Source organism: Leopardus geoffroyi, chromosome D3 (genome assembly GCF_018350155.1).
Source record: "Leopardus geoffroyi isolate Oge1 chromosome D3, O.geoffroyi_Oge1_pat1.0, whole genome shotgun sequence".
NCBI classification, from domain to species: Eukaryota; Metazoa; Chordata; class Mammalia; order Carnivora; family Felidae; genus Leopardus; species Leopardus geoffroyi.
The window spans coordinates 6,638,162-6,664,279 of NC_059339.1; the positions used below are offsets into that span (position 1 = coordinate 6,638,162).

Sequence of the window (26,118 nt, forward strand, 5' to 3'; positions counted from 1 at the left end):
AGTATAGCAGCAAAGTATTCTATTTTTTGGTTCTTGTTGTTGTTTTAAATTTGTTAATATTTATTTTTGAGAGAGAAAGTGTGAGCAGGGCAGGGAAGAGAGAGAGAGGGAGACACAGAATCCGAGGCGGGCTCCAGGCTCTGAGCTGTCAGCACAGAGCCTGACGCGGGGCCTGAACTCATGAACCATGAGATCATGACCTGAGCCGAAGTTGGATGCTTAACTGACTGAGCCACCCAGGTGCCCCTAAAGTATTCTTTTTTAAGGCAAGAAAAGACAAAGCCCCTTGAAAAAAAGATGAGGGAACTGAAATCTTCTGGTCCAGTTAGTAGTTTAGCTTGGAGAATTGTAGGAAAACTAGCCTTTATACTAGTTTGTGGTTGCTGTGGTAGTTAACATGCTGTTAACTACCTGAGTGTTACTACAGCTTCGGTTTTGCTGCTGGGAGTGGGGCTGGAGGTGGGGTTGGGGGTGGAACTGGGGGTGCCATGGTAGAGAGCAGTAATTTGAAAAGAGCCAGAAATAGGTTTTCTAGGATAAAAGGAAAAGAGTAGATGTCAGGCTAGGGGAAGTTGGTTCTTGTTGTTTGTTTTCAAGAAGTCAAAGATGAAAAAAAAAAAAAAGTCAAAGATGACTGTAGGTCCTTCCTGTGGAAAACGAGTATGAAAGAAGCTCGTAGACCTTGTTGGGTTAAAGATAGGCCACGAGAAAAGACACCTAGGAAATGATAGCTGATTAACGCACTTTTCTGTCTAGAAGCTGCTAGAGCCATGGAGCGGTGAGGCAGTGTAGGTAGGACAGATCGGAAGTCAGGATTTGACTAAGTGGCTGTGTCCTAATGGCGGCGGCAGCAGTCAGGGCGCTGGGGTGGGCGCAAGGACAGTGTGCAAATGAGTGGCAGTAGTTGCAGTCAGCCAGGATTGGAGAAATGATTCGCCAAAGACGAAAACCAAGTTTAAGTTGTCAGCATACACATCAGGGTTTTTCAGACTTAAAATTGCAACTGGGAGAATCCCCCTGGAACTGCCGATGGGGCCATGGACACTTCTCTCGTAGGCCAGCTGCGATACCAGATTATGTGACACAGCCTCATGCCGGAGTCAGTGTGGGAATTAAAACAGAGAAATACAGTTAACACACCTACACTTGACTATTTAGTGCTCTTTCTTTCTAGAACGGTTTTATCAGTATTTCGTTGCTACGTGGCATCGATGCACAGTGGTGAGGAGCGTGAACTCTGGAGCCGGACTGCCGGGTTTAGAATCCCAGTTTGATGGCTTACAACCCAGGAGGAATTAAGCTTCATATTGTTTTCTTATCTGTAAAATGCTAATGATAATAGTCCTAACTCATAGGATTGTGAGGATGAATGTAAGTGCTTAACGTGGACTTGACATATAATCAGTGCCAAATAGATATTGGCTTGTACTCCCAATTCATGAACATGGAGTCAAAATGATAACCGAATTCTTCCGTGTATTTTGTTATTTTAAGGTTCTGTGATGATTAACTTTATGAAGAAGGTCTTTAATTCTAAGAAGAATACATTCATGCTCATTTGGAAAACTACAGGGGGATATAATAAGAAAAGTCTCCCTACCCAGCCTCTAAGTTTCCAGACTTAAGTTTTATATCCTACAAATCACAATACACATATTTATATATAGGTTTTCTTTCATAACAAAGATCAAGCTGTTTAATGCGTTCTTTTATATCTTATATTTTTTAATTTAAAATTTATTTATTTATTTTTTTATTTTTTATTTTTTTTTAAATTTTTTTTCAACGTTTATTTATTTTTGGGACAGAGAGAGATAGAGCATGAACGGGGGAGGGTCAGAGAGAGAGGGAGACACAGAATCGGAAACAGGCTCCAGGCTCTGAGCCATCAGCCCAGAGCCTGACGCGGGGCTCGAACTCACGGACCGCGAGATCGTGACCTGGCTGAAGTCGGACGCTTAACCGACTGCGCCACCCAGGCGCCCCTAAAATTTATTTTTAATGTAAAATATAAATAACAAAATTTACCATCTTAACCATCTTTTTTTTTTTTTACCATGTTAACCATTTTTAAGCGATCATTTCGCTGGCATGAAGTACATTCACATTGTTGGGCAACCATCACCACCATCCATCTCCAGAACTTTTTCATCTTGCAAACCCGACCCCCTGGACCCATTAAACAACAAGTCTGCACTCCCATCACCCCCACCCTTTAGCACCCACCATCCTACTTTCTGTCTATGAAGTTAACACCTCAGATGAATTTGGGTGCCATGTATAAGTGGAAGCATACTTTTGTGTCTGGCTTATTTCGCTGAGCATAATGCCCTCAAGGTTCATCCATGTCGTAGCAGGCTTTGGACGGTCATCCTTTTTGAGGCTGAATCATATTCCACTGCATGGATAGACCACATTTTGTTCATCCATTCAGCCCTCATGGACACTTGGCTAGCTTCCCTTTTTGGCTAGTGTGCACATTGCTGTGAACACAGGTATACAAATGTCTTTCATACTTTGCCTTTTTCACTTATCTATTAGGGATCTTTTCATATTGTAATTTTCTCTGGAAGATATCAGGTTTATTGGGATGTATTTTATTAAAATGACATCCTCTGTGTTCAATAAATGGAGAATTTGTTTTATATATTGGCAAATCAGATTTACAGAATACTCCTAAGGGAAAGGATTTTATCTTCTAATTTTTTCTTTCCAATTTATGGTTTTTAGATGTGGCCAATTAGATAGTGCTCTAAATGAAGCAACTAGTCGTGTGAGAACACTTGAAAATAAGAATAACTTGCTGGAAATAGAAGTTGTAAGTATTCTTCTGTTGTTTAGTGGCTCAACGTTAAGAATTTAAGCCTTTTTATTAACTGAACTTTAGAGACAAATTAATAGTTTTATGAAAATATTGGCTATGTGTTTTTAATCTTCTTAGGTTGTCTTATTAAGTAAGTTTATATTTTGAATGCTGCTGGCTTCATAGGATAGGATAAACTTTTACCCTTTAAATTTTTTATTTTTTTTATTGAGATATAATTTGCGGATCAAAAAACTCACTGTCTGAAAGTATAGAATTCTGTGGTCTTTAGTATATTTGCAAACTTGTGCAAGCATCACTACAGTCAATTTTAGAATATTTTCTCACTCAGAGAGAAACCCCAGAGGCACCTGGGTATCTCGGTCAGTTGAGTGTCCGATTCTTTATTTTGGCTCAGGTCATGATCTTGAGGTTCGTGAGATCGAGCTCCACCTCAGGCTGTGGTGCTGGCAGTGTAGAGCCTGCTTGGTATTCTCCCGCTCTCTGCCCCTCCCCGCTCTCTCCTTCTCTCTCTCTCTCTCTCTCAAAAATAAATAAATGAACATGTAAAAAAACAAAAAAATAAATAAAAAGAAACCCTGAAACCCTTAACCATTAGCCTTTTCCTCCTAACCCCAAAGCCCCTTGTTCCCAGCCCTGAGCAAGCACTACCCTCCTTTCTGTTCTTTGGATTTGCCCGTTCTGGACATTGGTATCAATGGAGTCTTATATACATGACCGTGTGTGTCAGACTTCTTCCACTTAGCATGATTATTTTCAAGGGTTATCCACGTTGTAGCATGAATCAGTATTTCATTATTTTTTATGGTTGAATACTATTCTGTATTTATTCATTAGGTGATAGATGTTTGGGTTGTTTTGATTTTTTGGCTGTTATGAATGACAGTGCTATGAATATTTGTATACAACATTTTATGTGGAGTTAGGTTTTAAATTTTCTTGATGTATAACTAGGAATGCATAAACTTAAAATTAAAAAAAATTTTTTTAATGTTTATTTATGAGAGAGAGAGAGACAGACGTGAACAGGAGAGGGGCAGAGAGAGAATGGGAGACATAGAATCTAAAACAGGCTCCAGGCTCTGAGCTGTCAGCACAGAGCCCTATGCGGGGCTTGAACTTGGGAATGGCAAGATCATGACCTGAGCCGAGGTCAGACGCTTAATATTTTAATATTTTAAAATATTTTTTCATGCGTTACCAAATTTTATTCTTCTATGTGTAACCTTGTTAGTAACATTTTGATGGAAAATGCCACTTACGTTCTGTGCACTGTTTCTTTGTTTTTCTTTGATATATATTTTTTTAGTCTTTCTAAAAAAGACTGTCTTTCTCCTAACCTGTAAACTTCTCAAAGTCAGGGACTTGTCTTTCTTGCTAATCTTATATTTTTTGCACCCTAGTGCCTGGCACCTAGTGGATATTCAAGAAACGATTGTTGAATGAATATTAACATAGCAGATGCATTTTGAATTTTCTCTTTTATTTTCATAGTAAGAGAATAGGGCAAGAAATGCTTGATTCTCCCTAAATATTAATGTGGGGCAACAGACTCCAGCTGCCCTTTCAGAATCATTTCCCTAACAGCCATGGTTATTGTTTTCATTAAAGTGACCTACAGGTGGGTCCAGCAGTTCAATGCCAGAAATGGTTTTCTGTCTGTACTTCATGACAATCTCATGAAGCTGTTATTGATTGATTTTTTTTAGAAAAATTTTTAAGTTTTATTTATTTATTTTGAGACAGACAAAGATAGCACAAGCAGGGGAGGGGCAGAGAGAGAGAGAGAGAGAGAGAGAGAGAGAATCCCAAGCAGGCTTTAAGCTGCTAGTACAGAACCAGATATAGGGCTTGAACCCATCAACCATAAGATCATGACTTGAGCTGAAACCAGCAGTCGGATGCTCAACTGACTGAGCCACCTAGGTGCCCTTTTATCTTTTAATTTTTTAATTAATTATTTTTTTTAATGTTTATTTTTGAGAGAGAGAGAGAGAGAGAGAGAGAGAGACAGCACAAGCAGGGAGGGGCAGAGAGAGAGGGAGACACAGACTCCAAAGCAGGCTCCAGGTTCTGAGCTGTCAGCACAGAACCCAACGTGGGGCTTGAAGTCACAAATCATGAAATCATGACTAGAGCTGAAGTCGGATGCTTAACCAACTGAACCACCCAGGCACCCCTAAAGATTTTATTTTTGAGTACTCTCAACACCCAGTGTGGGGCTTGAACTTAAAACCCTGTGGGCAAGAGTCTCACATGCTCCACTGACTGAACCCCTGAAGCTGTTACTTTAGTAGAGTGATCCTTTTTAGTCTCCATCCCAGGACATAACAAAATATTAAAATTGTTAATTCCAATTTGTAGGTTTTATTTTATTACTTTTCTTTCATAGTTTAATGCCCACAATTTATTAGCTGCTACTGAAACATCTATTTTTTTTAATTAAAAACAATTTATTATCCTTGTTTTTATTTTGTAGAGTGATTTTAGAGAACGCTTCAATGCAGCCAGCAGTGCTTCCAAAATTTTGCAGGAACGGATTGAGGAAATGAGAACAAGTAACAAAGAAAAAGACAATACCATCATTCGACTAAAATCTCGACTGCAGGATTTAGAAGAAGCATTTGAGAATGCTTACAAACTCTCAGATGATAAAGAAGCAAGACTGAAACAAGAAAACAAAATGTTTCAAGATGTAAGTGACAAAAAATGGAAACTTAAGACAGGGTTGGCTAAAAGTTATTTTAGATGTTATACTCTTACAGGCTATTATGACTTTTTCCAAGTTTATTTTTGTTTGACATAACTTTGCTGTGGCTGCAAATATAGATTCTCCCGATTGAGTCTGTTAGGTCTTATCTTGAAGCAGGGAGTCAGAGCGTTCAGAACTGTGGTGTTTCCCCCATGCTTTTTGTCTCTATTGAGTCACCTTTTGAGCTATCTTAAATAAGCATCTATGTGGCTAGATGGGTAAAATGAACCAGATTTAGAATAGGTTTGATTGAATTTTTTCATTTTGCTATAATGTCACTTAAAATTTGGATTTGTACAACATTGAAACTGCATTAGGTTTCGGGTTGTGTATTTTTTTTTTTTCTTAGATTTATCTTAATATTCTTTGTCATGGTACATAAAGAAATCTGAAAGCATTTCGGCTGTTGCAGTTTTCTCCCTGAGAGCATTAGATTGTTGTTACTTTGATTTTTTAAATATTTATTTTCATGAAGATAATACATGTACATTTTTTTTTTTTTTTTTTAAATTTTTTTTCAACGTTTATTTATTTTTTGGGACAGAGAGAGACAGAGCATGAACGGGGGAGGGGCAGAGAGAGAGGGAGACACAGAATCGGAAACAGGCTCCAAGCTCTGAGCCATCAGCCCAGAGCCCGACGCGGGGCTCGAACTCACGGACCGTGAGATCGCGACCTGGCTGAAGTCGGACGCTTAACCGACTGCGCCACCCAGGCGCCCCTACATGTACATTTTTAAAAAATTTTTTATTTATTTCTGAGAGAGAGACAGAGCACAAGGGGGGGGAGGGGCAGAGAGAGAGGGAGACATAGAATCCGAAGCAGGCTCCAGGCTCTGAGCTGTCAGCACAGAGCCCAATGTAGGGCTCAAACCCACAAACCATGAGATCATGACCTGAGCTGAAGTCGGATGCGTAACCCGACTGAGCCACCCAGGTGCCCCCATGTAAATGGTTTAAATATTCAGATGTTAAGGGAAAACGGTGGTCTTCCCCACCTCTCCCTTCCTAGGTGTCCCCTACCTTAGAAGTCATCACTCTCAGCTCTTCTAGTGGTTTCTCGTAGCATTTTTCTCCATGTTTCTATGTAACAAACTTATATTTCTCTTTCTCTTTTTTTCCTCATCAGTTTCAGACATTACATATCTACTTCTGTGCAAGGAAAGCCACAGTTTAGCCTTCTTACACCATTTGCTCCCAATACAAACCCTTCTCTCCTTTCTTTTTCTTTTTTGTTTTTAAGTTTATTTATTTTTGAGAGAGGGACAGAGAGACAGAGTGCTAGCAGGGGAGGGACGGAGAGAGAGGGAGACACAGAATGTGAAGCAGGCTCCAGGCTCTGAGCTGTTAACACAGAGCCTGACATGGAGCTTGAACTCACGAACCATGAGATCATGACCTGAGCTGAAGTCAGATGGTTAACCGACTGAGCCACCCAAGCGCCCCCTCTCTGTCTTTTCAGTGTGATTAATACGTTAACTTGATTCTAAGATGCTGTTCTTTTACATTTTAACAACTTGAAGAATTGGTATACATCTTTACACCATGGTGTCATAGTTTAATTGGCCGCATTTTATTTTCTCTTTTAGTAGAAAATAGTAGTAAATAATGGTATGATTTCTGGTGAATGGTGTTTTAGATTTGAAATGAGATGTATTATCATTGACAGTTAGATCAGTATTCAGTATTTCTTACTGTCTGTGTAAATATTGTTGAGAGCCAGGCTGCAGTGTTCAGTGATTACATTTCCTTTCTCTTATTTTCCCTAGAATTAATAATTACTGTTTTTTTTTTTTTTTTTAACTTGATAAGTAGCCTGTATTTAGTACTTGCTCCCGCCTCCAAATACTTCTGCTTTGTTAGGAGCTGCTTGCTCTTGGGGTCGGATACACAGATGTCTGGGACTTACCTTTGCCATCATCCTGGGAATGGTCTTTGCTTCTTTCTTGTATTGGGTCTCTTGTTTTGTGTGCATCCTGTACTTCTTTCTTAGTTGAATTCTCTGTTTTGCCAGAGTGTATCTCTTGAGAAAGAGTACTTGGGAGACAGATTCTGAAGCCTTCCATGTCTGAAAACATTTATGGTTTGCAGTCACACTTAAAAAAAAATTTTTTTTTTAATGCTTGTTTATTTTTGAGAGAGAGACAGAGCGCGGGCAGGGGAGGGGCAGAGGGAGAGGGAGACACAGAATCTGAAGCAGGCTCCAGGCTCTGAGCTGTCAGCATAGAGCCCGATGCGGGGCTTGAACTCATGAACCGCAAGATCATGACCTGAGCCAAAGTCAGAGGCTCCACCGACTGAGCCACCCAGGTGCCCTTGCAGTCACACTTTTTAAAAAATACTTTTATTTTTTACAACAGTTTTAGATTTGCAGAGAAATTGAGAAGATAGTGTCGTGTTCCTGTATGCCCTGCACGGTTCCCCTATTATTAACGTCTCACATTAGTATGGTATTTTGCGGCAATTAATGAACCAACGTCGACTCATTATTATTAAGTGAATTCCATAGCTTATTCAGATTTCCTTTGTTTTTACCTAATGTTCTTTCCCTGTCCCAGGATTCTGTAGTACATTTAGGTACCATGATGCCTCCTTAGGGTCCTTTTGCCTATGACAGTTTCTCAGACTTTCCGTGTTTTTGATGACCTGGACGGTTTTGAGGAGGATTGGTCAGGGGTTTTGTTGGGTGTCCCTTGGGATGTTTCTCTTATGATTAGACTGTAGTTATGGAATATTGGGAGGAAAACCACAGAGGGAAAGTGCCATTTCAGCACATCTTATCAATAAACCCTATGTATTTTATTCTCTGATAGTCAAGTTTCAGGAGAGAGTGGATATAAACACTCTGTTCACTATGTCATATTTGATTACAATTTCACATGGTTTTGATTATTACTCTTTTTTTTTTAATGTTCATTCATTCATTCATTTATTTATTTATTTTGAGAGAGAATGCAAGCAGGGGAGGGGCAGAGAGAGAGCAAGGGGGCGAAAGAATTCCAAGCAGGCTCCACGTTGTCAGCCACAGAGCTTGATGCAGGGGTTGAACCCACAAACTCATGAACCATGAGATCATGACTTGAGCAGAAGTCAAGGGTCGGACACTTAACCAACCGAGACACCCAAGAGCCCCTGGTTATTACTGTTCTTATTCATGTGTATTAACAGTATAATTTTGTGTGCGAGTACATGATGAGATCCTGGTTTTTAAAACTTCTTGCACATTTTACTTTGCCATAATACCAGACATACAGAAAGTAGCAAAAATTGTATAAAAACTTTGCAAATACCTTTCACCTTGATTCTAAATCTTAACATTTGACTCTATTTGCTTTATCAGTCTGTCAGCGGCCGCATGAGGCTGTGGCTGCCCCATTAGGCAGCACAGATAAGAGAACACCTCCAGTGCTGCAGACAGTTCTGTTGGACAGCACTGTTGCAGAATGTTTTTCAGTTCAGGTTTGTATTTTGCAGTCAGATTCAGGTTGTTGTAATGCCCAAGAGTGGAAGGAAGCTGAGCCTGCTTAGCACATCCTATCAGGAGGCCCATGTTCACTTTGTGGTGTTAACCCTGATCTCTTGGTTAAGGTGCTGTTTGCCTGGTGTCTACACTGTAAAGTTATAACTCCAAGTTTGGAATTTGTAAGTATTAGGGGATATTTTAAGACTTTGTAAATCACCTTCTTCTCATAAGACTTTACCCACTAGCTTTAGCATGAGGAGTCTTTCCTGAAACAGGTAATTACTATGGTGGTTGCCAAATGATGCTTTTCCTATTACCCCTTCTACATTTTTCTGAAAGGAGGACCTCTCTGCTCTCCTTTGTTTATTTATGTCAGCGTGGACTCATGGATTCTTATTTTATTCAGTGGGTTATATAGTTCTTTTTGCTGTCGCTGTTATGGTTATTATTTTGACGCTTGCTTTGTCCTGGTTTTGGCCAGTGGGGTAAGTGTTAGGCTGGCTGGCTCCTGTGTCCTTTTGACGTGTTACTGTCATTCTCTGAGCACATCCACGCTTCCAGGCTCAGTTTGTACTTTCCCATAGCTCTAAATCACTCATGACTCCAACTCCACTCAGGGCTCCAAGGAGCCCTGGTTCCTTTAAGTGGAAAATATGTAGAAACGGACATCTAGTACTAGGTATGTTCATTGTTCATTGGATCATTGGAATGTTGCTTTGAATTGAGATTATATTAATGTTGCCAGTGATGACACTGTTTGCATTTGCTATGTCAAATACTTCAAGCCTAGGGAGATGTACAGAGAGTAATAGATAGAACATCCACATACCAGCTGTCTGCAAATCCAGTTGAAACACCCTCTTCTATTCCTTTCTCTCCTACCTGCTATGCTGAATACACTCTTGGTTTCCCCATGCATTTCTTTCTACTTTTGCTCCAAACCCACGTGTCTATAAACAATATATAGTAATGTTTATGAACTACGTATGAATTGTACTACCTATATCTTCCAGCAGCCTGTTTTGTGTTTTTATTTTTAAGTGGCCTCCACGCCTAGCGTGGGGCTTGAACTCACGACTCTGAGGTCAAGATTTGCATATTCTACTGACCGAGCCAGCCAGGCACCCCTCCTACAACCTGTTTTTTTGCAGCATTGCTTCTGAGATTTACCATGCTGATACATGCAGCTTTTACTCGTTTTTATTTAAACAGCTTTTAAATATTTCAGGTATATAAAAAGAAAAATCACATGTGGACCAAGCACTCATCTTCGGATTTAAAATACCACAGATACAATTGAAGTCCCCCCATGCACCCATTTCTGATCACCCCTGCCTTCTTAGGAGTGACTGATGGAATGAACACATTTGTTACACAGTCTCTCTCAAAGGTCTTCCAGGTTCAAGGAAAGAAAAAGTAGGTACCACCTCTTGATGGGGTGTCTCAAGGTTCTGGAAGACCTTTTGTGAACAGAAATATTGCTGCTGCCTCTTTGGGGTACACAGTATCTGCCACAAGAGCCTGTGTTCTGTATGCAGTGGCTGGGACATAGAATGTGAACGCTGTCATCCTCATTAGATGCTGCTAATATTGCTAAATTGCCCTCTGAAATAGTGGTACCAGTTCATTTTCCCACCAGTAATCGATGAGTGTTCTTATTTTCTAGAGTATTTCCAATGCCTTGTATTGTCAGACGTCTTAATTTTTTGCTGGTTTGATTGATGTGCAGTGATTAATCTGTATTGCAGCTCTCTTGGCTTGTGGTTTGCATTTAACTTGGCGTTCTTTTTTATGGGGTACAGGTTTTAGATTGTAATATTCAAAATACAGTCTTTTCATTTACGGTTTAGGCCTCTTTTATGTCTTGTTTACACAGTCTTTTCCTACTCAAGGATCAAAAATTAATCTCCTGGGGCGCCTGGGTGGCGCAGTCGGTTAAGCGTCCGACTTCAGCCAGGTCACGATCTCACAGTCCGTGAGTTCGAGCCCCGCATCGGGCTCTGGGCTGATGGCTCAGAGCCTGGAGCCTGTTTCCGATTCTGTGTCTCCCTCTCTCTCTACCCCTCCCCCGTTCATGCTCTGTCTCTCTCTGTCCCAAAAATAAATAAACGTTGAAAAAATAAATAAATAAATAAAAATTAATCTCCTATATATTGCCTTCTAAAATTGTAAAGTTTTGCTTTATACATTTAGGCCTTTAAGCTACCCCAGATTACTTCGTATGTATGGTGTGAGATGTGAACTGAACTTGATTGTTGTTTCAAATGGTTAACCGATGGTCACAGCACCATTTTTTAAAAAGTTTATTTAAGCAATCCCTACACCCAAGGTGGGGCTCGAACTCATGACCCAAAGATCAGGAGCCACATACTCTTCTGACAGAGCCATTTTCAAATAGAGTATCTTTTCATGTCAATATTACTGTCAGCTTATCCTATTTTGTAAAAGCAAAAACAAAAAAACTCCTTTTGGGGCTGCTGACTTGCTCAGTTGGTGGAAAATGTGACTCTTAATCTTGGGGTCATGAATTCAAGCCCCACATTGGGTGTAGAGATGACTTCAAAAGAAAACAAAACAAAAATTCTGCTTTTGTTTGGAATTTCACTAAATTTATAGATTAATTTGGAAGTAGTTGAGACTTATAATATTGAGTCATCCCATATATGAATGCGGTTTATACCTCTATTTAAATCTTTTTTTAAAAAGTCTTTTAACAGTGTTGTAGTTTTCTTCATTAAGCCCTTTCACATCCTTTGTTAGGTTTTTCTCCTTAGATACCCTATTTTAATATTTATGTATTTCTAAATAATGTGCTTATGTTATTTCTTGAATTTTTATTTATTTTTTATTTTTGTCTTAAACTTTTTAAAAATGTTTATTTATTTTGAGAGAGAGAGAGAGGGAGAGTGCATGCAGGGGGGCAGAGAGAGAGAGAGAGAGGGAGGGAAGGAGAGAGAGAGTAAGAATCCCAAGCAGGCTTTGCGCTATCCTCTCAGAGCCTAACACAGAGAACCATGTTTCATGGACGGTGAGATCATGACCTGAGCTGAAACCCAGAGTCATATGCTTAACCGACTGAGCCACCCAGGTGCCCCCAATTTTTTTTTTAATGTTTATTTATTTTTGAGACAGAGAGAGACAGAGTTTGAGCAGGGGAGGGACAGAGAGCAAGGGAGACATAGAATCTGAAGCAGGCTCCAGGCTCCGAGCTGTCAACACAGAGCCTGACACGGGGCCCAAATTCACAAGCCGTGAGATCATGACGTGAGCTGAAGTCAGACTGTCAACCGACTGAGCCACCCAGGTGCCCCAACCCCCAATTTTTTTTTAAAGTAAGCTCTACACCTAAAGTGGGGCTTGAACTCACGACCCCAAGATCAGGAGTTGCATGCTCCACCAATTGAGCCAGCCAGATGCCCCGATTTCTTGAATTTTTAACAATATCCATAATTATTGTGGATGAAGATTTAGGTCTTCCACATGTCATTTGGCTAAGAGTATAGAATTCTAGGGTATATTTTCTTATCAGATTTTCTTAAAGTTTATTTATTTTTGTGAAAGAGAGAAAACACAAATGGTGGAGGGGCAGAGAGAGAGAGAGGGAGACACAGAATCTGAAGCGGGCTCCACGCTCCAAGCTGTCAGCACAGAGCCCAGCTTGGGCTTGAAACCACGAACCATGAGATCATGACCTGAGCCAAAGTCAGACGCTCAACCGACTGAGCCACCCAGGTGCCCCTGGGTTGATTTTCTGAGACTTACTTATGCTTTACTTTCCATCATAGCCTCTTCGTTCTCTATCTTCTGGTTTTAGTATTAAACTTATTTTCTCTCTCATTTTTAGTTTCTAAGAGCTGTTTCTTGTCCTTTCATTGCTAGTTTTTCATTGCTTTCTGGTCTTGCTTTATGTATATAGCAGTTACTTCTCTGAGGATATTAGTAATAGCTTTCTTGTAATACTTCTTTAGTTTTGATTTATTATTTCTTCCAAGTTAGCCTTTCCTTTTGAAATCAGCTTCATATTGAATGTTTTTGCTTTTTTTTTTTTTTAATGTTGGTTCTTTTACTAGACTCACATTTAAGGGGGAGGCAATCAAAAGCCATTTGGAGACAGTATGTGTACAGATGTGACTTACTTCCTGGTAGCCTTTACTTACCAGCAATCATGGAGTAATTATGTAGAGGTCTTCTTTCTGGGATTGTTTGGTTTTCCCAAGGAAGAGTCTCCCAGTCTCTTGTCTGGGACCTTTCATCCAGGATCTGGTGGCAGTGAGGGATGGGGAGCCAAGGTGGGTTTTGTTTTGTGTTTTGTGTTTTGTTTTTTTGAAAACTTTTCCATCTTCTCCTTATCCCTTTACTTCCTCCACCTGTTGCACTTGGGTTTCCAAAGTTGAATTTGTGTCTCATTCACCTTCACTGAGTCCTGTTGCCTGGCTGGTCAGTCTGCTGCTGTATAGGATGGGGAAAGGTCCTGGGCTCTAACCACTCAACTTTTATTTATTTATTTATTTATTTATTTATAATTTTGTAATGTTTATTTTTGAAGGAGAGTGAGACAGAGTATGAGCAAGGGAGGGGTGGGCAGAAGAGAGGGAGACAGAATCCGAAGCAGACACCAGGCTCTGAGCTGTCAGCACAGTACCCGACGCAGGGCTTGAACTCAGGAGCCACAATAAGTAATCTATATTAGACTTGGGATTATGCTTTTTTTTGGTAATTTTTTAAATGTTTTATTTATTTTTGAGAGACAGAGACAGAGAGAGAGTGAGTGGAGGAGGGGCAGAGAGAGAGGGAGACAGAATCCGAAGCAGGCTTCAGGCTCTGAGCTGTTCACTCAGAGCCTGACATGGGGCTTGAACCCACGAACTGTGAGATCATGACCTGAGCCAAAGTTGGCCGCTTAACTGATTGAGTCACCTAGGTGCCCCGCAAATTTTAATCTTTTAAAATATTGCTTTCTTGAGGCACCTGGGTGGCTCAGTGGGTTGAGCATCCAGCTCTTGATCTTGGCTCAGGGCTTGAACTCCAGGCCATGAGTTCGAGCCCCACACTGGGCGTGAAGCTAAATAAATAAGTAAATAAGTAAACAAACAAACTGCTCAAGGGGTCTGGACTGCTACTAAATTGTTTTTGTTTTACTTTTTATTTTGAAGTAAATTCAAACTTAGAGAAAACTTGTGAGAACGATTATATTCCTCTTACCTAGATCACAGTTGTTAGCATTTGCCATATTGGCTTTATCATCTCCCATATGTATGTGTTCACACATACATTTTTTTTTCTTGAACAATTTGAGAGTAAGTTGCAGACCTGGCCCTTTACCCTTACCTTTTGGTGTGTATTTCCTAAGAACAAGGGCCTTCGGTACATAGCCACAGAACGAATCAAAGTAAAGAAGTCTAATGTGCAACTTACATCCAAAGTATTATTTTATGACACTTTTTTTTCTAGTCCAGGATCCAACCCAGCATCATGCCTTACATTCACTTCTGTTATCTCTTTAGTCGCCTTCAATCTGGAACACAGTGTTAACCATCCTGTTTCATGACATTTGCATTTTTGAAGAGTAAGGGCAGCTATTGTATAGACCATCTCTGAGTTGCTATTATAATGTTTAACTTTGTGGTGCAATTTTTTTTGTTTTTCCTTATAGCTCTTAGGAGAGTATGAGTCCCTTGGAAAAGAACACGAAAGAGTAAAGGTAATGGTTGATGATTCATGTTCTGAACATCCTGTAGGGGCAGAAACACTGGGTTGGAAATGAAGAGGGGTGACCCTTTCTTCTCCTTTTCTCTCCCTCTTCTACCTCCATCTAACCGCCTTAGTTAGACTGTCTCTCCATCACCTCATCTTTGTCAGCATCCTTATAGGCAAATATTTGCCCGCTTACGTCGCAGATTTGTTGGATTTCTTTGAAATCTTCAGAAATGTTGAATGGCTGTTGTATTTGAGATGAGTTGAGATGAAATTTTTAGAAGAATATAAGAACCATACAGATGAAAATAATTATTTAATAATATTTAAATACAAAGTTTTGTTTTTTAAAGCAGTAGCTTTTTGTGGGATTGTTTGAGTTTATTGATAATGCTTGAATTCTTTTTTTATTTAAAAAAATTTTTTTTTTCAACGTTTATTTATTTTTGGGACAGAGAGAGACAGAGCATGAACGGGGGAGGGGCAGAGAGAGAGGGAGACACAGAATCGGAAACAGGCTCCAGGCTCTGAGCCATCAGCCCAGAGCCCGACGCGGGGCTCGAACTCACGGACCGCGAGATCGTGACCTGGCTGAAGTCGGACGCTTAACCGACTGCGCCACCCAGGCGCCCCGATAATGCTTGAATTCTTAATGAAAGCTCCGTTTGGGAACTATATGTTTGAATTCCGCAAAACCCCACAATAACGCTGTAAGTGGGGTCCAAAGTACTTGTATTGCATAAAATACAGGGTTGTGATCATTCAAGGTTGGTGAAAAGGTCTGCACAGCTAGGCAGGAGGGAATTCTGGGGGGTCAGGAGCCAGTCATCACATGTGAAATCTTACTAAGTGGCAAAACAAATGCCTGTGTGTTTACTACTGAGGTTTTAGGCAAGTTGTAGTTAGAATATGTCCATTTTGACACTGGATTGTGCAGAATTAAGGAAAGCATCATAGGCTATACCTATTACACAGGTCATGTGCATACCGCTACTTGTATCAACCAGCATTTTGCTGTCTCATTTTTTCCCTGGAATTGTGCATATTGGCTCTGTGGTCAATGCTGTATTTGCTGAGTATCTGCATAATTTTCTTTGTAGCTCTCTGGTGTGACCTCAGATTTGTTTTATATTATGTATTTTAAAATAAAAGGAGTATAAACCTGAATATTCCAGTTATCTGAATTTTTCCTTTATTTTCATAGGATACATTAAATACAACCGAGAACAAATTGCTTGATGCACATACTCAGATTTCTGATTTGAAAAGGTAAAATGTGTTATCTTTCTAATAAGATAATTATGCCTTTATTCTTTTAGCATATAAATATGTGTCTGTACCGAAAGCGATGAAAAGGAAGTTTTTCTTGAGGATTTTTAGGCACTTTGAGGTCAGGTTTTATCCTGATCTTCCCCTGACCTGGAAATACATTTGATTTTAGCCAAAGATTTTTATTATTTATTTATTTATTTATTTATTTATTTATTTATTTTTTAAACTTGCTTATTGGATTTTTTTTTTTAATTTTTTTTTTTTTTCAACGTTTATTTATTTTTGGGACAGAGAGAGACAGAGCATGAACGGGGGAGGGGCAGAGAGAGAGGGAGACACAGAATCGGAAACAGGCTCCAGGCTCCGAGCCATCAGCCCAGAGCCTGACGCGGGGCTTGAACTCATGGACTGCGAGATCGTGACCTGGCTGAAGTCGGACGCTTAACCGACTGCGCCACCCAGGCGCCCCTAGCCAAAGATTTTTAAATGATTAGAGTAGATTGGTAGTTGTGCTTGAGAAGTGTGCACTCCTGAAACATTTATTTGGTCAGCGAAGCAAAATCTAAATGGTACTAAACCTTTGAAAGGAAATTTAATCTATCCTTAAAAAAGAAGAAGAGAATTTTAAGAGGCAGTCTAGTTCACCAAATGATATTTGTGCTCCCAAAAGAAAACAGCATTCACACCAACTTTATGACCATCTACTTTCTTAAAAACCTGGTTTGGGGACTACATTTGTGATCTCATTTGCTTAATTAGATAGAAACAGAGGCATAAATGGTCTCTATGGCAAATGATTAATTATTTTTAATTGGCTTTGGAGGGTGCTTTTGTGTTTGTATTTGGAGATACGTCCCTTCTTTGGAGATTTTACTGCGCTCCTAAGGACTTCAGGTTGGAGAGAATGTGAATGCTGCCTGGCCTGCTCGTTTGCTTAGGTCTTTGCTGGGATGCATTCAGTTCTGCCAAGAGCTTCCTTGTCAAATTGGCACGAAGCGTCAGCCCTGCTAGAGCTGCTGTTCTTCCTCAAACCCTCCTCGCAGCAGGGCAGACAAGAATTTGAGGTTAGAAGGAGATGAACACATATGCAGAGTTTAAGAGAACAGAAGGAATGCCAAGGTAGCTTCAAAACAGAAGTACCAGTGTACTTACCCCCTGTTGGTGAATTTGAAAATAGGCTTTTATTCTGAACATGGCACAAATGAGGTGAGTTGCCTGTAGGTAGAGAGTTGTTCAGGATAGTTTAGACCTTTGTGTCTTTTAAAAATTAAGAAGTTCTTATTAGCTCTTTTATTGGATGTTATATTAAAATTGCTTCCTCTTTTGTGAAAGCATTACCTATCTAGATTTCATATGCATGAATATATACGTTCAGAATGAAACATACTAGAACTGCATTTTATTTGAGTACTTGGTTTTATTTTATTTTTAAAATTTATACCATGTGTTTTGATCTGTAGTCAAATTTATAATTTTTCTTTTCTTCCTTGGCTATATAAAAGCCATTTGTTGTCTTTTCCTTCAGTTGTAGTATGTGAAATGCTTCTTTGTAGAGTTTAATGTATTTGTCTTTCGGTTTATTTTCCAATTTTGTTCAGCTTTTTTAAGCTTACTGGTGGCATTTTACTGTGAAAACAGGTGTATGGACCAGCAGTTTCTAGAAGGGTCTGTTAAATAAGTAATCTGTAGTTGAGCTATATTTAAAATCTATCGTGTACTTAATTTATCTTATTGCTTTTGAATTAGAACAATTTCAAAACTTGAAGCTCAGGTCAAGCAAGTAGAGCATGAAAATATGTTAAGTCTTCGTCATAATTCTAGAACTCCTGCAAGACCCTCACGTGCCAAGTAAGTGATTTTGTTTAATCTCAGTAAAGCTAGAAATAGGTGCACCCTTTTAGTGAACTGAGAAACTCATCTGTCTAAATCATGAGAAAGTCAGGGTTAAGTGTCATTATAGAACTTAGATGTGTAAAAACATCTAATTATGGGGCGCCTGGCTGGCTCAGTCATGAGTTAGAGCCCTATGTTGGGTGTAGAGCTTACTTAAAAAACAAAAACAAAGCCATCTAATTATTAGATATTATAAAAGGTCTTATGCAGAGGCATTTGCCAAAAGGAGGGAATAGAATCTGATGGGGTGTAAAGAGACCTGGAATGTTTTTTATTCATGATTTTGCCCAGCTGTGTGACCTTAGGCAAATCACTTAATTTGAGGTTTTTTTGGAGCTCAATTTTATTATCTGTAAAAACCAGGACATTGGGCTAGAGCACCTCAAAAGGTCTTTTAGCCCTAAAATTCCAGAAATTGTATCCCTATGTTAATGGACATATCTACAAAGATAGTGGATTTTATTAGGTTGTAAGGATTTTTCTTTTTAGTTTTTTTAGTTATTCAGAATTAGCTTTGTTGTAATCTCAGAGTATTATCTTGATGATACTTTTATAGAGCTATTTTTTTCTTTTTTCTTTTTATTTTTTTTTAATGTTTATTTTTGAGAGAGAGAGAGAGAGAGAGAGAGAAGGCGAGCGAGCAGGGGAGGGGCAGAGACATAGAGGGAGACACAGAATTCGAAGCAGGCTCCAAGCTCTGAGCTGTCAGCACAGAGCCTGACACGGGGCTCGAACTCACAAACTGCAAGATCTTGACCTGAGCCAAAGTCAGACACTTAACCGATTGAGCCACCCAGGTGCCCCTAGAGCTGTTTTTTTTTCGTATTAGAATTGGTTTTTATTACGATTTTATAAAGAATATTAAATGAGTAGATCATAAGGTCATAAATTGATGTGTATCGGAAAGATTGTTAAATTGTAAACTTTAACCTAGGTTGTAATTGTCAAATGAGAAACTTTCTTTAGATCTTTTTATTTATTTATTATTAAAAAAATTTTTTTTTATTGTTTATTTATTTTTGAGAGAGAGAGACAGAGCCTGAGGGGCGGGGAGGGGCAGAGAGAGAGGGAGACACAGAATCTGAAGTAGGCCACAGGCTCTGAGGGGTCAGCACAGAGCCCGACGTGGGGCTCGAGCCCACAAACCATGAGATCATGTCCTAAGCCGAGGTCGGACGCTTAACTGACTGAGTCACCCAGGTGCTCCTAGATCTTTTTTTTTTTTTTTTTTTTTTTTAAATTTTTTTTTTTTTCAACGTTTATTTATTTTTGGGACAGAGAGAGACAGAGCATGAACGGGGGAGGGGCAGAGAGAGAGGGAGACACAGAATCGGAAACAGGGTCCAGGCTCTGAGCCATCAGCCCAGAGCCTGACGCGGGGCTCGAACTCACGGACCGTGAGATCGTGACCTGGCTGAAGTCGGACGCTTAACCGACTGCGCCACCCAGGTGCCCCGATCTTTTTTTTTTTTAATGTTTATTATTTTTGAGACAAAGACAGAGAGACAGAGAGCAAGCGGGGGAGGGACAGAGAGCGAGAGGGAGACACAGAATCTGAAGCAGGCTCTAGGCTCTGAGCTGTCAGCACAGAGCTTGACCCGGGGCTCGAACTCACAAACTGCGAGATCATGACCTGAGCCGAAGTTGGACGCTCAACCAACTGAGCCACCAGGCACCCCTCTAGATCTTTGTTAATTAATCTTAAGTTAGAACATAGTGAATTATTTAAAGAAAAAAAAATTAAGTAGCTGAAATTGAACGTTTGTGGGAGAACAAGAGTGGGGTGGGATTGGGGTCAGGAAAGGCCTTTCTGTGGAGGTGACTTGTAAGCAGGGAGGTGTAAGCCCTGTGCTGAGTGGTTGGGGTGGGGACGTGAGGGCGGGGGATGTTCCAGGCAGAGAAATTAGCCTCATTATGTCCTGAGGTAGGAAAGAGCTTACATGTTTAAAGAACCTGGAGGAAGCCTCTGTGGCCCGAATATTGCCAGCAAGAGGTCAAGTAGGTCCAGATGAAATCGTAGACTATCATCCATCGCCTTCTAAGCCATACATGGTCGAGAGTTTGGATTTTACTCTTAAGTCCGTTGGGAAGCCTCTGAAAGGTTGTATATGGTAAAATTAGGTCATCTGATTTCTATTTTTTTTTTTTTTTAACGTTTATTTATTTTTGAGACAGAGAGAGACAGAGCATGAACAGGGGAGGGGCAGAGAGAGACGGAGACACAGAATCCGAAACAGGCTCCAGGCTATGAGCGGTCAGCACAGAGCCTGACGCGGGGCTCGAACTCACGGACCGTGAGATCATGACCTGAGCCGAAGTCGGACGCTTAACTGACTGAGCCACCCAGGCGCCCCTGATTTCTATTTTTTTAATGCACCTGCTATGAGGAGAAGACGGAGAGGAAAAGAGTAGAAACAGACACACTAATTAGGCTATTGTAGTGCTGGGAGAGGTGGTGTTCGCTGGGTGATGTCCGTAGAAATGGACAGAAGAGAAAGGTGGGAGGGTTCTGGAGGTGGAATCCTAAGAACATAGCTAAGAATGAGGTAACAAGATAAGAAAGGGAAGTGTCCAATAATGTCTTGGTTTCTGTCTGGAGCGACTCAGGGTTCCGTATATTGAACTAGGGAAGGAATGGGAAGAGCAGGCCATGGGGTAAGGATCAGAATTTCTTTTTTTTTTAATTTTTTTATTTTTTTAACGTTTATTTATTTTTGAGACAGAGAGAGACAGCATGAACGGGGGAGGGTCAGAGAAAGAGGGAGACACAGAATCCAAAACAGGCTCCAGGCTCTGAGCAGTCAGCACAGAGCCCGACGCGGGGCTCAAACTCACAGACCGTGAGATCGTGACCTGAGCTAAAGTCGGACGCTTAGCTGACTGAGCCACTCAGGCGCCCCAAGGATCAGAATTTCTTTTTTTTTTTTTTTTTTTAAAGGCATCTTTTTTTTTAATTTTTTTTTCAACGTTTATTTATTTTTGGGACAGAGAGAGACAGAGCATGAACGGGGGAGGGGCAGAGAGAGAGGGAGACACAGAATCGGAAACAGGCTCCAGGCTCTGAGCCATCAGCCCAGAGCCTGACGCGGGGCTCGAACTCACGGACCGCGAGATCGTGACCTGGCTGAAGTCGGACGCTTAACCGACTGCGCCACCCAGGCGCCCCAGGATCAGAATTTCTATTCCAAATATTTTAGTTTGAGATTCCTACAGATTCCAAATGGGAATCCAGCAGGTGATTATACATTTGCATTTGGAGCTCAGAAATAAGGTCTCAGGCTGGAGTTACAAATTGTAGAATTATCATTCTGTAGTGCTTGACCACGGGATAGGTGGTGTAGGACGCAGCTCTGAAGAGCCCTGAGGTCCCGATGTTGGGGTGGGGGTTGGCACAAGAAGCCGAGAAAGAGCTGCCAGCACGCTGGGAGGAACCCCCAAGTGGCCAGTGTTGTGGCCGCAGCTGAGAGAGCGAGTGAGGGGGACTGGGGATCCCTGGGTGCGCCAGCCAGGGGTTGGTGGCCTGGAGAGCAGTTTGCACAGAGGGACAGATGTGAACGTTGGTTGAGAATGTTGTGTAGAATAAGTGAAGGCGACCTGTGTGTCTAACAACTGGAACAGTAATATATTGTGATATATTTGTGCATGGTGCTGTATGCGTGAGAGTGTACTTGCTAGATCAGGAATTGGCAAGCACAGCCCCTAGCCCAAATCCAGCCTGCTGCCCGTTTTTGGAAGGCCCATGAGCAAAGAAAGGTGTTTTGTTTTTAAATGGGAAAAAAAGCATAGTATTTCATACATGTAAAAATTACATGAAATTGAAATTTCAGTGTCCATAAATAACATTTATTCATTTACCTATTGTCTGTGGCTGCTTTGCATTACAATGGCTAAGTTGAGTAGTTGTAACAGAAACCTCTTCCATCTGGCCCATAAAACCTATTTATTAAAACAAAATAGGGGTGCCTGGGCGGCTCAGTCGGTTAGGTGTCCGACTTCTGCTCAGGTCGTGATCTCGTGGTTCGTAGGTTCGAGCCCCGGGTAGGGCGCTGTGCTGACAGCTCAGAGCCTAGAGCCTGCTTCTAATTCTGTGTATCCTTCTGTCTCTGCCCCTCCCCAGCTCACACTTTGTCTCTTTCTCTCAAAAACTAAACATTAAAAAAAATAATAAAAAACAAATAACACAAAAAACTTATTTATTATTTGACCACAGGAATAATTTGCCAACCACTGAAGTTGATCATTAACATGATTTAATCTTAGGAACATAATTTGGAACAACGAAAAACCAGTTGCAGAAGAAGTAGGATACTATTTATATTGACTTCAGCATGTAGAACAGTTGTACATATTCTTACAGGTTCATATAGAAGTAGTTAAAAGTATAACGTATGTACACATTACAAATTTAGTGTAAGTGGTTGCTTTGGGGAGGAATGATATTGGAGAGGTACACAGGGGACTTGAGTTGTATCTGTGGTATTTCCCTGTGTAAATTTTTTTTAAATGTTTATTTATTTTTAAGAGAGAGCGCGCACACACGAGCGGGGGAGGGGCAGAGAGAGGGAGACACAGAATGTGAAGCAGGCTCCAGGCTCTGAGCTGTCAGCCCAAAGCCCGACACGGGGCTTGAACCTGCAAACCATGAGATCATGACCTGAGACGAAGTCGGACGTTCAACCAACTGAGCCACCCAGGCGCCCCTGTGGTGTTTCCCTGTTTAAAAATCTAACAGAAATATTGCAAATAATCAAGATTGTATAAGCAGACGGTTGGTGCATGAGTATGATCTGTGTGTCTATGCATGCTGAAGAGAACATGAACCAATAAAGGATTCATATCCACCATATAAAGAACTATGAAAGAAAAAGTCTCCTCAATAGAAAAATGGTAAAAGAACATGAATAAACGATTCGTAGAAAAAGACATATAAATGGCTGATAAAATGAAAAGATGTTCATTTTACTAGTAATCAAAAAATGTAAATTAAAACAAGCATGGGACACCACTCACACCGTCAGACAGGCCACACTTTAATCAATGCAAAGTTTGGCAAGGATGTGAAGAAAGAGGTACTCTCAAAGTAATGGTTGGACTGAAAATCAGTAAGCTTGACTGGAGCGTGATTTGGCAATATCCACTAAGACTGAAAATATGTGCACCCCAAATCGCACACTTCTGGTTTTAGATATTTACCTTAGAGGAATTCCTACATGTGTTAATTGTAGCACTGTTGAAAGGTGATGTGTTGGGGGGCGCCTGGGTGGCTCAGTCGGTTAAGCATCCGACTTCGCTCAGGTCATGATCTCGCGGTTTGTGAGTTCAAGCCCCGTTTCAGGCTCTGTGCTGATGGCTCAGAGCCTGGAGCCTGTTTCGGATTCTGTGTCTCCCTCTCTCTCTGACCCTCCCCCGTTCATGCTCTGTCTCTCTCTGTCCCAAAAATAAATAAACGTTGAAAAAAAAAAAAGTTAAAAAAAAAGAAAGGTGATGTGTTGGAAACTAAACATCCACAACCGGACGAAGAATCAATAATGGGCAGTATAGTCATTCTGTAGGCAAATGATTAAAATGACACACCTGTCTGTGTTAACATGGGGTATCTGAAACATGTTGAGTAGAAGCAGCAGCATTAGAGGGATGTGTACATTAAGCGGACATTATTAAAAAAAATACAAACAACCACATATATAGAATTTTGTCTTTCCATTGAAAACACGTATGGTAAGATGTTAACATTTGTTAAAACCAAGTACAGGTGCTCATAGTGGTCATTGTCATTTTTTTTTTAATAAAAAAAGTTTTTTAATGTTTATTTTTGAGAGACAGAGACGGAGCAGGAGTGGGGGAAGGGCAGAGAGCGAGGGAGACACAGAATCTGAAGCAGACTCCAGGCTCTGAGCTGTCTGCACAGAGCCTGACGCTGGGCTCAAACTCACAGACTGTGAGATCATGACCTGAGCCGAAGTTGGATGCTTAACCAACTGAACCACCCAAGTGCCGCATGTAATTTTCTAAAAATGTTTGGAATGTTTCTTAATTTAAAAATTGAGGACCAAAGCAAGGGAGTGACTGGGAGTTGAAATGAAAATAGAAGCAAGTTGTAAGAAATTGGACTGTGAAAGGGAGCAGAGGGAGGAAGACGGCTCTCTTCTCTAGGTTTCTCTTCTTCGCCAAAGTGTGATGCGAGGTTATCACCTGACCATCAGGGTTGGGTAAGAGGTTTGAGGAGAGTGGAGAAGCTGAAAGGTAGTCCTGTTGGAGAATTGGAGCTCGTTGATTACAAAAAGGTATGTTGCCAGCCGGTGTCGGGTGTCTGTTGAGATGGTGATAGTGATTCTGTAATGATAGCCCAGTCTGCACGGATGGGTGGCTTTTTTCCAGCAAAGCCCAAGTGTAGGACTGTAGACGCTCAGAAGTGAGGCCACTGTGGTCCTCCAGGGTTAGGTCTCTGCTGCCAGTTGGGTGTGATGGGAGGTGAGCGGGGAAGGGGGCAAGGCAGTGAGTAACTATTATCGGGGGTGTGCGTCCCAGAGTAGGTAGAGAGGAACTGGAGGGGTGATACATAGAAAATGGTGAGGCCAAGGATCACAGGCCTTGGGGACACAGTGCCTTGGTGATACTTGAGTGTGTGAGCCAGAAGAATCTTTGAGTTGTGATTTCTTAAGTGGGGGGTGTTCGCTGTTGATGACAAAGTCCATTGAGTGTGTGCTGAGGGGGGTGAGTGAGCAGGAGCAGAGTCCAGTCACTAGGAGAGGTCCTGGACCGCTCCTCTGCATGGACACTGACGTTGCCCAGAGCGGGGTCAGAAGCAGGTGTGGAGAAGATGAGACCAGTTCTGGAGTCTAGCGAAGGGCCAGGTAATGCAAGATGTGGGAGCCTCAGCTGGGCAGGGTTTTCATAAGATGGGGCAGGTACTAGCCTAGAACTGCACTACTCAGTACATTAGTGCCAGTCCCCACGTGTGGCTATGAAATTTAAATTAATTAAAATTACCTCACAGTTCGTGAATTCGAGCCCCACGTCGGGCTCTCTGCTCTTAGCTCGGAGCCTGGAGCCTGCTTCGGATTCTGTGTCTCCCCCTCTCTCTGCCCCTCCCCTGCTTGTACTCAGTCTCTCTCAAAAATAAATATTAAAAAAGGTTTTAAAATTCATTAAAATTAAGTAGCATTTAAAAATTGGTTCTTCACCTCACTAGCCACAATGCAAGTGTTCGATAGCAGTATGTGACTAGTGGCTACTGCATTGGACTGTGAGATGGGGGATGTTTCTGTGCCGGTCTGGCAGGAACAAGAAGGGTAGTCTGGCTGGCGTGGCCGTGGCCTGAGCTACGGGGTGTGTACGAAGCATAGGAAGTGTGGTGGGAGGTCGGTTGAGGGTGTTCAGAGCTGCGTAGAGAGGGGAGTACCTGAATCTTGACTGAAGTGCAGAAATACTCCAAAGTAACAGAAAACCTAAAATAACAGTTCAGTTGGATCTGAAAACGATGAAACAGAGTTCACGGATCTAACGTAAGGTTGCTTTATGCAGTCTTTAAATTCCTGTGCAGATGCGTAGATGACGTTTCAAAGCAGGTTGTTTTCTGTATGTGTTCAGTCTGAACTGAAGCACGAGCCTGTAACGCCTCAGTTCATTTCTCATTGTCCTAGCACGCTGGCCACCTCCGACGTCAGCAGACGCAAGTGGCTGATACCAGGCGCGGAGTATTCCATCTTCACTGGCCAGCCTTTGGACACCCAGGATAATAGAGTGAATAACCAGCTGGTGGAAACCTGTGTTCCCGGGTAAGGTAGCTTTCTCAAGGGTCATATTTAGGAACTGTTATGGTTTCATAGAGATTTTAATTGCTTTTAAATGTTCAGGAAGATATAAAGAGCCTTCTCTCTGTGGCTTCAATGCCTTAATTTTGAGGACCTGATTTTTAGTTTACTTTGAAAAACGAATGCTTTTAGGATTCTTGACCATCAAAGGCTGTGCAGAACGTCCCCCACTCTGTGCTCCCGACACAGTGGTGCGCTGTGCATGGGCTCTCGGTTGGGTAAGGTGTCGATCGTCTCAGGCTCTGGATAGCTCGAACAACCGTATTACTCCAGAGCACCATATAAATACGATATTCCTGCCTGTGCGAGGCTGGGAAAATGGTTGGGAAGCACTGGACTATTACATGCAGGTTCGATCGTAATGTATTTATATTGTAAAGCATACATTTTCATTGTGGAGCGTAATT

At 41.2% G+C, this 26,118-nt stretch overlaps 1 protein-coding gene across 10 annotated transcripts in view; it reads left to right on the plus strand.

The window, feature by feature from the left end:
• MPHOSPH9 (M-phase phosphoprotein 9) overlaps positions 1 to 26,118 on the plus strand; it is a 58,684-nt gene that overhangs the window by 23,146 nt on the left and 9,420 nt on the right. For all 10 annotated transcript variants that reach the window (XR_006707802.1, XM_045459077.1, XM_045459080.1 and 7 more), the window contains 6 exons: positions 2,731 to 2,818; positions 5,304 to 5,519; positions 14,692 to 14,739; positions 15,937 to 16,001; positions 17,751 to 17,852; positions 25,541 to 25,675. Coding sequence is in view for 9 of the 10 variants with exons in the window: in XM_045459077.1 (XP_045315033.1) it covers positions 2,731 to 2,818; positions 5,304 to 5,519; positions 14,692 to 14,739; positions 15,937 to 16,001; positions 17,751 to 17,852; positions 25,541 to 25,675 (654 nt within the window). In the remaining variant the exon portion in view is untranslated. The remainder of the gene's footprint in view (positions 1 to 2,730; positions 2,819 to 5,303; positions 5,520 to 14,691; positions 14,740 to 15,936; positions 16,002 to 17,750; positions 17,853 to 25,540; positions 25,676 to 26,118) is intronic.